The 12,185-nt window shown below is 38.8% G+C and overlaps 2 protein-coding genes across 2 annotated transcripts; one reads left to right on the forward strand and one right to left on the reverse strand.

The window, feature by feature from the left end:
* Window positions 1-1,014: 1,014 nt before the first annotated feature.
* Window positions 1,015-5,600, forward strand: LOC140947041 (protein Wnt-8b-like). The gene is made up of 5 exons (XM_073396121.1): window positions 1,015-1,240; window positions 1,808-1,847; window positions 2,673-2,817; window positions 3,938-4,158; window positions 4,837-5,600. The coding sequence occupies exons 1-5, from the start codon at window positions 1,134-1,136 to the stop codon at window positions 5,317-5,319; spliced, it is 996 nt and encodes a 331-aa protein (XP_073252222.1). The 5' UTR covers window positions 1,015-1,133; the 3' UTR covers window positions 5,320-5,600.
* A 5,074-nt stretch (window positions 5,601-10,674) lies between these two features.
* LOC140945360 (QRFP-like peptide receptor) lies at window positions 10,675-11,556 on the reverse strand. Its single transcript, XM_073394395.1, has one exon. The coding sequence runs from the start codon at window positions 11,554-11,556 to the stop codon at window positions 10,675-10,677; it is 882 nt and encodes a 293-aa protein (XP_073250496.1).
* Window positions 11,557-12,185: the final 629 nt, after the last annotated feature.

A 12,185-nucleotide genomic window follows, 5' to 3' on the forward strand; every position in this document is an offset into this window, starting at 1 on the left:
AAGGGGCAAACTGGCATTGCTGCTGACAGAAAACTTAATCGCGTGAATTGTGAATAGCCGGAAATTTAGCATTCATGGGAAATCCTCTCTGCAGTGTCAAAATAAATACTACTTGAGGCGGAAGTCAGTGAAGCTCATAACGTAACCATTCATCCATTCCGAAACTCGAACTCATCATTCACTGATCATTAACCTGAATGCAGGTGTTAAATCCACTCAGACACCATTGTTGTCTCTGTCCACTTAATTTTCAGTAAGGTGCTTTTCAGGTGAGGAAGCGAGCCAGCTATGCAGTAAAATACTATTGCAGGTTTAACTTAAAGAATCAAAGGGTCGGTTACTTAAACGAAGTCTAACTTTAAAACTGGCCCAAAGACTTGCTATGAGATAATGGTGGCCTACGAAAACTATTTAAATACCCTCCACTAACTGTATTTGTAATATCGGTTATACTCTCGGTAATCAGCTTGCTCCAAAATGGATGGAAAAATATAATATAAGCTCCCACTCCTCCCTCCCTCAAAACGAGCATATTGATGACCAAATTGCGGTTTTACTAGTCCGGAAACACCATATCTTCTAAAACACTTTCCATTAAAGATGATTTTTAAAACTTCAATGCAACAGGAAATCTACTCATTTTGTTGCCCGTAATCATGTTATCTTCTCAGCTGATGAAACGGAGTTGGCGAAGATAATCCCATTCATCCCCCAGAGTCACGTATCTGAGGCACGCAAATTGTTCATATAAACTTTGGAACGTGTGGACCAAATGTTTTTTTTGCCTATTTAAAAGAACCTCATTACTAGGTTTCCTTTGCTTGGCAATATCTAAGGCACCAAATATGTCGCGAAATTTGGGAGGATAAAGATGTTCTGGATACAATAGATAGCGATAAGGGTGGATTAGGTTAAGTAACCACTTAGATATGTAATGAATGGTGGTGAGATCTGATTGGGATAAGGAAATATTAATTGGCACCTATTCAAATACATTTCTTGATAAGTTACAAAGTCTGTTGATCGAACCGTCAGTCGCCGAACTCTGCAGACCAAATCGTTCACAGCTAGTTTGTAGCCCGACAATTGTTCGGCACCAAATAACTTCATTGAGTCGTGGAACTGCTCAAAACATGGCGCTGTTTTCATTCATTCTTGTTGGCATGATGTCGATGTACCTGGTGGAGTCAGGCAGGTCACGTCTAGAAAGTCGTCAGAGGCCTCACTTCATTATTGAAAGGTACGATTTGACACTCAACATTTGTTTTGTTCGGTTTGTATGTTCAGGAGATTAAAGAGACAACAACCGATATGGAACATTAGGCAATCCCTTTGCCATAATTTGTAATCACGCGCTGGTTTTTTTTTTTTTTTTTTTTATGTCAAAAATCTCTCTTATGAAATCCACCATTTGTAGCCCTTACCAAAGAAACCTGCAATGCTTGATTTTGTTCCTTTCAGCGTTTCCTGTTGTACCACTATAGGCTCCCAAGGGCCTCAAGCTAGGTCTATAGGTCTTCCAAATCAGCCGGATTTCCCAACTCTACAGTGTATATCAGAGAATTAATGGGGCTAATGAAGCCCACGGGCTCTACACTGTATTTCTACGCGAGCGTGTTTTAGAAACTGTTGGTGCTACTCGTTTCAGCAGACGAAATCTTTGTTCAAGGCTACTAATTCAATTGCAAGGACTCAACCCCTCCCTTTTCAATTAAGTTTTGGTGGAAGAACAATTGATGAACGTGAGTCAACAGTATTGTGTATATCCTCGTGTTTTTATCGATATTCTTAACATTTCTGGTTACAGATACAACAAGACTATGGGAAGCAACGAAGAAACGTCTCGGGTAAATACGCCTTTAATTAGCCGATAACCTTTCAGAATAGAGAGGGAATGGAAGGGGTGTTACGAAGAGCCACACCCAATATTATTTGGATGATCCTTCATGGGCTACACCAATTTCTAGAATCGCCGGATTTTATTTTTTGAAAGTCTTAAAAGATAACCGTACACAGAAACCAGAGAGAGAGAGTTAAAAGTAAACGGTGAAGGCGATGACCACAAGCCTGATCATAAAAAAAGAGGCACGAAAAATGTCCTCGTTTGTAACAGGGTCTAAATCAGTCTAACTTGGTCAACAAAATTGGATCAAATGATTGTACGCGGATCTGTGAATCACTGTTTCTCAAGAAAACTAACAAATACGATATAAATTTACCAAACCATTCGTTATAATTTTACATGATTTTTTGGTGCAATTGTTACTTATAAAATAAAGGACTCTATATTACTAAAAGAATGATAATACTCTATAAAAGGTGAAAAATGTTCTATGTTAAGTAAATAGATAAAGTGATTAAAAAATCTGTTGGGGCAATTTCAAAATGGCGTCCAAAGTGGTTTCAGCAGTGACCCATCCCATAATTGTAATTTTAACATTTTAAAATGTTGTAGACTGAGTAAAAACCGGAGTAGTCCCCCCCCCCCCGCCACCTCATCAGAACTGTCTGACATCTGTTTTTGTGCAGTCAGAAGATATACTTCTTGCAATGGTTACCCGAAAATGTTTTCTGTTACAAATTGCAGTTGTTTTCCTACAGCGCAGCCTCTTGCTTTTTCAGAACTCAATAACGATAGTTATATTAATTTGGTGACTTTACTTTATCAAAAGCTCTTGAGTCTCGTACTGGAAGGCGCTCGAAAAGCACTGAGAGAATGCAAGAGGCAATTCAAGAACAATATCTGGAACTGCTCAATAAGTGATGAACAAAATCCAAAGGGAGTGCCTCTCTTCCTTAATACCAAGTTACCATTCGGTAAGATTGCAAGCTGATTATCGTATCGAGACTTTGTTGTAACCATTCTGTCCACAATATCAAGTCACAGGATGTTTTTAAGCTTCTTCGAAGGTTTATCTTTTTGACTTAAAGTATTGCTAACATATGTAATCAATAGTTTTTTTTTTAACTTAAGTAGATTAAAGAAATCATTTCTATCTTACCGTATTTGAATTGTAATGAGCTTGTGAACTTCACAAGCTCATACACACATAATATCATTATATTAGCATAAGCTGCATATTTGCATCTGCCTGCGCATGAGCAATGCCTTGCCCCTTCCTCCTAAAAAGGTAATAGGGGGATCAAAATTCTTCTTTCACGTCATCATTTGACTGACAGCCTGAGGCAGACCTTGAGCTCATTTTAAATCCCGTCCTTCCACCCCTCTCCTTCCCCTCCCCCCCCCCCTCTAGCATAGCAGTGCACTGTTTTACGGTTCTGATTGAGCTGCTCAAAGCTACCTTATTGATACTTAATTTCGCGGGTCTTTAATTTAGCGTTTTTCGCGATTGTGGAAAATCGCGAATTTAAAGACCCGCGAACAAAAACTCGTCGCGAAAGCTCAAATCACAGAAAGAAAAAAAATAATAAAAAATTACCATAAATTCAATAACTACAAGATACACTTTACATGATATATGTGTCGACAAATACCGACAAGTTATGAGCTGGTTTTACTGGTACGTTCCATTCCCTAACTATGTCTTCTGTTGTGACATGACGTCAATATGCGTCTTGCTTGTTTCGTTTTGTTTCGATATTTTTAAAAGTCCAGAAGATTGAAAACTAAAATCATTTTGAGAACAATTGAATCGCGGAATTTAATGCCCTCTTCATATTATCCTATTGAAATCCGTGTGGAAATAAAAACCCGCGAAATATTGTCTTGCCAAAATCCCGAAATTAATTAACCTGACTATAAAAGGTACTCGGAAAGTAGGAATGTCCGAACAAGATTTAAGGGTGACACTTGGGAATCGAACAAGGAACCTCCCGCATAGAAAGCCGTGTAGTGAAACCAATGTTGAGAATCCTCCCCACTCGGTATAGACATAAGCGTTTCCTTAACAATGAATTCACTGTTCTCTTATTACAGTCACGCGAGAGATGGCATTTGTGCAGGCAATTGGATCCGCTGCTATCGCTCTCGAATTCGCACGCAACTGTGAAAAAATTAAATTATTCAGAAGAAATTCACAGTGTAAGGATACAGTTGAATTTGGCCAGAAAAGGGCTCGACTCTTCCTTGACAAGCTGGAAAGTGAGAACGAGGCTCACTCGGCTGTGAATCGGCATAACAATAGAGTAGGAAGGGAGGTAATTATGCATGAATAATGTTGCGTTATGAAAACGCATAATTCAATAAAATTCTTGAGTACACGCTGTATTATCACAACGGATTATACCACAGAGTAGCATAGTTTCCTGCTGTCCATATTTAGCAGTGGTACGAGCTTGTATAGCTTATCCAGGCTTAATTCATTTGATTCACTGGACCGGGTGAAATACGGTTTTGCGTACGTATGTGTTGCTCAAATAGTTGCTCGTTAGTTTCGCTTCCTAAAGGTATCTTCTGATTTATCGAATTAACCTTTTGCGCATTTTTATGATAGCTCTACTGCAACACCAAAACGTCTTTTTATATGTGTTTAACCCATGTGTTAAGGTGATGTTACACGAGACGATTCGCAACGATAATTTTTAGCGCAACGCGGCGTTGCAACATTGTTTCGAAGTTTCGAAGAATGGTTAGAACATTGTTCCAACAAATCGTCGACGCGAATCGTCCCGTGTAACATCAAGTTTAGGTAGATGCTTGGTCTACATCGACCAAACTTTTGATAAGGAATATTATACTTACAATTTCTTTAAAAGAATTGCTTTCATCATTGGCAGCATCTTATCCTATTTAATGAGGCACTTGGCTTGAACAACGCGGACTTTACCTTACTTTACCGTTCGGCGTTCATTTCTTACACTTCTTTCTATGTGCAGGTTATTCAAGCGCTTGCAGGCCGCATGAATCCTAAGTGGAAACGTCCGGGGATACTGCGATTTGAAGTCGTTGGGGCAAAGCTTAAGGAGAAATACCTTAATGCCACTCGAGTGTGGTTCGTGAATAACACACTTCAGGAGCGAGATGAGCATGATCAGTTCAGAGCCATCTCACGTGACGACAACAGCCTGGTCTATCTCGACCCCTCCCCAGACTACTGTGTACCAAACGACACCCTGGGCTCGCTGGGAATGCTGGGAAGAACATGCAAGCATTACGACGCCCAAGAAACCAGATGTCAGTCTTTCATCGATAAGTGCAACTCTTGCAAACTGAAATATAAAACGGTAGCGTACGAAGTCGAGGAATATAGATGCAATTGCAAGTTTCATTGGTGCTGCTATGTTAAGTGCAAAACATGCAAAAGAGTGCCTTACATAACAACTTGCACTGAAAATGCAAAATTTATGGGGTATTACTGACCCCAGTGGTCATATTTGTACCAGTGCAAAAAATATTTAGTGTATGCTTTTTAGTTCTTCTTATATCTGTAAATGATCAATGCTGGAATGTTTTATTGTCAGAGGTACTACCAATAACGTGACATTTTTCTAACATTGTCTTTAAGCAAGATCTAAATGTAAAATGATTGTACAGTGTACTTCACGATAACCGTTTGACATCGGTTATAGTGAATTCATCGATACATTCAGATACAACATTGACATTTCTGACGCAAATTAAATGTTTATTCATTACTTAAGGCACTATTGATTTCTTATTTTCTCAGCAATATTTTTGACAATTTTTTTCGCTTTAGTGACTAGACTGCTTTGAGAGTGTTCATTTCTACCCCATTTTACCTTTGTTTAAGCATGGGTAAAATAATTGATTTTAACTTACTCGAATTTGTAACCTGGATTATGTTAAGAATCCGCAAATATAGCTTTTGCTTTTGTTTCTGTTCAGATAGAGCACATATGTATTCTGCGGTAGCGCGAAAATAACTTGTCCTGATATAACGCAGCCAATTAGCGTTATGAGAGACGCCTGCCAAATAACCTGGTAATATTATTTGCCAGACAATCGCCTCGTGGTTGATTTTGAGAACATCAGCATGGCAAACGATTGCAACGATCCCCGGCAACTATCATTTCTGTCGATTTATAATCCGACCGACCCCATTGGATTTCTCCAGTTCTTCGGCCAGGTCTTGCGCTTACAGCGCTGAATGTTGTTTCGTTGTTGGATTGACAGAATACAAACATTTTGTAGCATCCTCATCATTTGTAAGGATATAAGCCCCATTCGCTGAATAAGACTCCTTTTAAGACTCCTCGGTGACGATAATCACAAGAGAAATCATTACAAGCGCTTCTTCCCCCTGGGGGAGGTGGTGGTAGTAGTGGGGGGGGGGGGGTAAACTGCCATATGTAAGCTATATAGGTATGTGCCACCCTAAAGGGTGTGGTTTTCAAACAGTTTACTCTAGGACTGGGTATAGAAATCAGAGAGTTTGGGTCTAGAATAGGGTATCATTTCCCTGGAAACTGATCAATTGGTTTTCGTCTAGATTAGGCCCATAGCGAAACCAGGAATTGCCACTCAAAAATCTAAAAAAATATAAATTCGGCAAGTTTAAATTTACGGATTTGTCGAGTTTCGTCTAGTAAACTAGCTCTCGTATAGGCTAAGGTTCCAGGCTCTTAGCGGCATACCCCCACCCCAAAATTCCTAAAGTTACCCCCGGGCTTCCTCCCCAGCCTTTTTTGATTATGGCGCGCTTTTGCAATTTGAACCTCCGAGTTAGAGGCTTAGATTGCCGGTTAAATTTCAAAATGAAAACCGTTGTCAAGCTTATTAACGAATAAAAGTCGGTTTTAAAACAAACTCTAGAAATAATGTTCAGCTATTAAATTGGTCTGGTGAAAACACAACCATAAAAACAAGAGTGGTCACAGTTTATTTCGACTTGATTGATTCCTTATTTCAGGTCACTTAATATTTATGTACGTCAGTGCTCGCTTGCACATTGACTAAGAAGGTACATAGAAATTTCCGCGTTCCTTTCCATGTTATATGCGTAAAGGTTTCCATGTACCTTTTGGCGGATGTGAGTATAGGTGTTCTGAAATTTCCGTGTCCCTTTCCAGAAAGAACATTTCCTTCATTTCCATGCATTAATTTTCCGTTTGTCTGCAGAAAACACTTAAGAAATGGTAAACGTCGAGTGTGCAACCATCGAGTAATGGATGCACGTGGGAGGTTGCTAAGCACGAAAGAAGCGTTGAGTTGCTCGAGGTGTAGGCGAGAGCAACTCTAGCTTCTTAAGTGCTTAACAAACCTCCCAAGGGGATCCATATATAACTCGATGGCTGCACAGCTGCAAAGTCTACCATTTCTTTTATAACATAATCAAGGGAGAAAATATTTCCATTTGTCTTCGGTTGAGTCAGTCATCGGTATGGTACAAGATGATGTATGCTGTCATCTGCCCGCGCGTAAACAAAACATGCCTTTTATGGCTTGCCTTTGAGTTTTTCTTTCGCTGAATGAACCGTTCTTCGTTTTAGGGTAAATGGCAAAACGTTTTTTGTAGTTATTCTGAATGACGACTGTCCGTGTGATCTTAATATTAAGGTAAACACTTTTGGGGAAAACTACAGCTGCAACTGTAAACAGTGAAAATTCGCTCTCTAATTCCCGAATTATTCGTGTGTCCGCAACTCAACAAAAACGTTTAATCGACCACTGAGCTACGGAACAAAACTGTCTCGAATCTGTGCACGTTTCCTAAAATATTTGCTTGGATTTAACATGGACTTGACTAAAAATTCAATAACACAGTGCCAATTGATGCAATTCCATTTCAAAACAGAATTTTTTCCACTATAAAAACACAAAATGTACCTTAAATTTCGGGCTTAAATCCTTAGAAAAACTTCGCTCACTCGATTGTTCTTCCCAGTTCTCAGCCGCGAAGAAAACAATGATGAATTTCCCCATGGCAAATTTGTTGCTTGATCTTTTCACTTTCCTTCAAAGCGAAACTGGGTATTTTCTTCAACTTCCACTCTTTATTTACAGGAGAAGAGATTTGCGGAATTTGCCTCAGTTTTATCGCGCCGCGCTGGCTTTTCTTGGCCAGCACCAACAGGCAAATGGTAAATGGCTAACTGACCAACCAGAGCGCGAGCTTTACTTTTGTTATGTTATGAAACTATATGAATCACTTTTAAAGGAATTATGCTCTGAGTACTAAATTTTACCAGATGAAACAAAAAAAAACAAATCACTTTTGGAGGGAATTATGCCCTAGCTGCTAAATTTTAACAGACTATAAAACAAAAAAAGTTGTAAAATGTAAGGCGTTTCTAAATAATGTTTCCATAATATTATTCATTCCCTTACGAGGGCGTTTGGTAAGAACTTCATTGAAACAGCTATATTTGCCAGAAAATCACTACTTTAGAATATCAAGTTTAACTTTAGAACGTGTTTTAACTGTTTCATGTTACAGAGCCAAAACAAAATAAGTGTTTTAACACTTAAAAGTGTTATCAACTGAAGGTAGCCCCATTCAGACCCTGAAATCTGACATTCAGGTCGGTAAAAAGGCCCAAAGGGGCTAACAGATGAGTTTTATGTTGGTTTAATTTTGTTTTTTACGTGATTCGATCGTAAAAATATATCAGCGGTATAAAAAGACTGCTTTATTATATTTTTTCCTTGAAATGCCAATTAAGTGGGTAAGCCGAGACTGGCGATATGAAAACGACCCAAGCAAATGATCCACTGCTCTGCTGAGGGAACGACCACGGAGCAAAGGAGATGAGACAAATGAGCCGAATGAATTTTTACTTCATAAATTGACCACGACAGTGACCAGAGAGCAACCGACTCAAAAGAGCAAGCTTGATATGCCACCAAGGAGCAAACAAGCTAAACCAAGTAACGAGCTTGCCTGATTGAAGATCTAATAGTGGCCCGATATTCTGTAGCTTAGCTCCATGGATGATTTTTTAATTATTGCAACCTTATTTAAAAAGGCAGATCGTCCAGATCCAACTCTTTCCGTTACGGGTGGCCATCCCAGATGGATTGAGTGTCAAATCTACTTAGGGCGCGTGGGATGCAATAAGCTTCGACGCCCGCCCCCTCGGTACATAAGAAACCAAGATGGCCGCCCGTACGGTAAGCGCTCGTCCCTGACTCCTATCTTACGAAAAACTGGGGGACTGTGGACATTCTAAACAGGCATATCCTCCCTGGCCCCCGGATTATGCTAAGCGTACGAGACATCTCAACAATCTGTCCCTCGACAAGCTGACCACCAAACAAGATAAAAAAAGGAAGCATTCGAATATTCTTGTGGTAAAACTACCATAAAAGAGAAAATTTTTAAACAATTTTCCACCCTTTTAACACTAAAAAGCAAATGTCCTATCCCATTTTAGCGTCGTTTTCGCACAACCAGTGACTCACATTATAATTCAGTACGTATTATTCAGAGACAAATTAGTAGTCAAACTTTTGTTTCTGTTAAATACTTTAACTCTAACGATATATAAGATTCAATAATATACTCATAGCTTCATTTATCTTTTCTTCATTTTTATTCTACTTCCTTTTTAAAATTAGTCCTTTACATTTAAAGTCTTAGATTTGTTGACTACCAGAAAAAAAGCTTCAAAAAAAGAAACTTGATTTTGCTCCACAAATATACAATATTTATTCACAACTGTACATTTCATGCCTCCTTCATGCAAGTTCTCATGAATTTTTTATATAAAGCTGTTTTTGATGTAGGAATTACAGTTAATACTTTTATTTTTAATTACAGTTTAGTAAAGTATTTTCTTGTAATGTAAATTTGCAATCTCAAAGCCAACCTCCTTGCATTGGTTAAAGTGCTTATCATAATTTCTGATTGTAACCTACATATAAAAACAGCTTCTCCAGTTGATTTTACTTGGCTAAACGGGTTCTTACATCTCTAGATATTTAAGTGGCAAATTTCTTCCAGCAAATTCCTGACACCGGGATTGTTTTGTATGTTTCCTGCGCCCGAGGGGGTCCTCCTCTATAACTTTAAAATCGTTTATGCTACGGCCAACAAAATTACACAAAATTATGTACTCATCATCTCCAACTTCTGAAAATAACTTGCTTGACACATCGACGTAACCTGACGTCATTATGGCGTCATATTGTTGAATTTATTGGCAGAATCCAAGTTTCCCTCAAAGTAGGCATAACTGGCAAAAAATACTTATAATAAATAGTAAGTTGTCTGATACAATCAAAAAGTTGGCTAAGCAAAATAGTAATCCTTAACAGTAATATTGATGTCATTATGACGTCATGTATTACTAAAAAAGGAACATTTTGGATCTGCCATTTTCAATTACTGAAATTTATTCCATTTCATTTAAAACCTGTTTAGATCTAGGTATTCTCAATAGAAAACTTGACCTGAGTGTAAAAAGATGCTTATGAAGCAAAAAAAGTCTGCAAAATACGAAATTCCGAGGTCTCCGGGGTCTACGGAAGCCCCCTTCTATAACGTCAAAGGCGTTCATGACACGGCCACCAAAATTGCATAGAATAATAAACAACATCTAGGTAAAACTTGATTGACAAAATTACGTAATGTGGTGTCATATTGATGAATCATTAACAAAATCCAAAAATTACTTTTATTACAAAGTGCGACAGGTATTACATGAATGCGACGATCACAAAGTGAGACAGAACACACATTGCTCGTGCATTCGTCTTTGCCTAACAGCACTTGCACCTATTGAAGCTTGCCTGGAAGTGAGACGTGTGATGATTCAACGTAGATACTGCCTAAAGTTCAAGTTTTCTCCGTAAATTCCATACAAGATCGGGTCGAGTACCGTGTTTAACAAAACCAGAAGCTGAGACGCACTCAAAACGTGTCCGTCGCCCAACATATGGAAGTAAATCAACGTTCGAACAATGATGAAAGGAGACCAACATATGATAAACGCTACAGTTAGAGCGGCCAACGTTTTGGCAACTTTGCGATGCCGATTCATATATGACGTCGCAAAAGTGTTTTGTGAAGGGAAAACGCGTCTACTCGAACGTAAGGCTAGGGAAATAGCCGTCTGGGCATAGATCATGTACATTAGCGGAACGATGAAAAAACAAACAGCATGAATACTGTAGTAGATCTGTCTTCCTAAATCCCCAAACGGTCTGTTTGTACAGATAATCTGACCACTATAATCTAGTGTCTCGACTTGATAGGCATAAAGCAAAGGAGAACAAACCACAAGGCTTCCTAGCCACAAAGCGACCACTTTCTTTTTCACGCCTTCCGCATCACTCAACCGCACATTGAGGGGATGGAGTACGGCCTTGATTCGTTGAAAGCTGATCAGCACCAGGGTCATTATGGAAGTTGTATAGCATGCTTCGATCCAAAAAGATTGTATCTTACAAGTTACCTGACCGCCAACCCAAGTCCAAAGAAAACTTATAAAGTCCAAGATACTCAGCAATGCAAAAGTAAGGTCGGCAATGGCCAGGTTGGCTATGCACCATCTCAGCGATGACGATCCACGTCGTTTGTAACAAACTGACAGCACGAAACAATTTCCCATGATCGAAAACGCGTAAGCAAAGAAGTAAAGACAGGATCCAAAGATTACCAGTGGCAAGGACATTCCGTCGTTTTTTGCGGCCATGTCGTTGCGAACGCCGCGGCTAACAGCTAGTTTTCCACACTGAAGTACTTGTTTAATTTGTGTTTTAACACTGTCACGACGTATTATTTATTCAACCCAAGGTAATCTTCCTTCCATTTGACGTTTGACAAGGTAAAATTGATCTGAATCGTTTTAAATGTATCTGTCAATAATAAAAAACAATTATTGTTTTGGTTAAAACGACAGTTAGCATCAGAGCCCCTTGGTCTGTGTTGTTACGATTACACTCTACTTCATGCTGCTTCTCCTCATCCAGCCATACAGTTTGAGAAATGTTTCCTATTATGGTTTATTTTTTTAAAGGTGATTTAAATTAAAGTGATAGTACGGAGATATAAAATCTTAAAACGTAACATAAGGTCTACTGAAAAGAGAATGTAATAAATTTTGCAAAAAGGAAATTGATCGTACCAAGTAACAGATTAAAATGTCTAGCAGTTGGGAAACTCTAATAAATTTGTCGGTGATACCCAACGCATTCTTTGTTGTGTTCTAGCCTTATTTTTAATACACCTGTTCTGTCGCACTTTGCAATACCTATCGCACTGTTTGTGATAAAATTGTCGGACTTTGTAATACCTGTCGCACTTCGTAATAACACTTGTCAC

Source organism: Porites lutea, chromosome 8 (genome assembly GCF_958299795.1).
Source record: "Porites lutea chromosome 8, jaPorLute2.1, whole genome shotgun sequence".
NCBI classification, from domain to species: Eukaryota; Metazoa; Cnidaria; class Anthozoa; order Scleractinia; family Poritidae; genus Porites; species Porites lutea.

What these genes read in the sequence shown, in the direction of transcription:
- LOC140947041 (XM_073396121.1), top strand. Translation starts at nt 1,134, where the DNA reads ATGGCGCTGTTTTCATTCATTCTTGTTGGCATGATGTCGATGTACCTG. An exon ending in GCAACGAAGAAACGTCTCGG is followed by an intron (nt 1,848 to 2,672) that starts GTAAATACGCCT and finishes CTTTATCAAAAG; the next exon opens with CTCTTGAGTCTCGTACTGGA. An exon ending in TAATACCAAGTTACCATTCG is followed by an intron (nt 2,818 to 3,937) that starts GTAAGATTGCAA and finishes CTCTTATTACAG; the next exon opens with TCACGCGAGAGATGGCATTT.
- LOC140945360 (XM_073394395.1), bottom strand. Translation starts at nt 11,556, where the DNA reads ATGGCCGCAAAAAACGACGGAATGTCCTTGCCACTGGTAATCTTTGGA.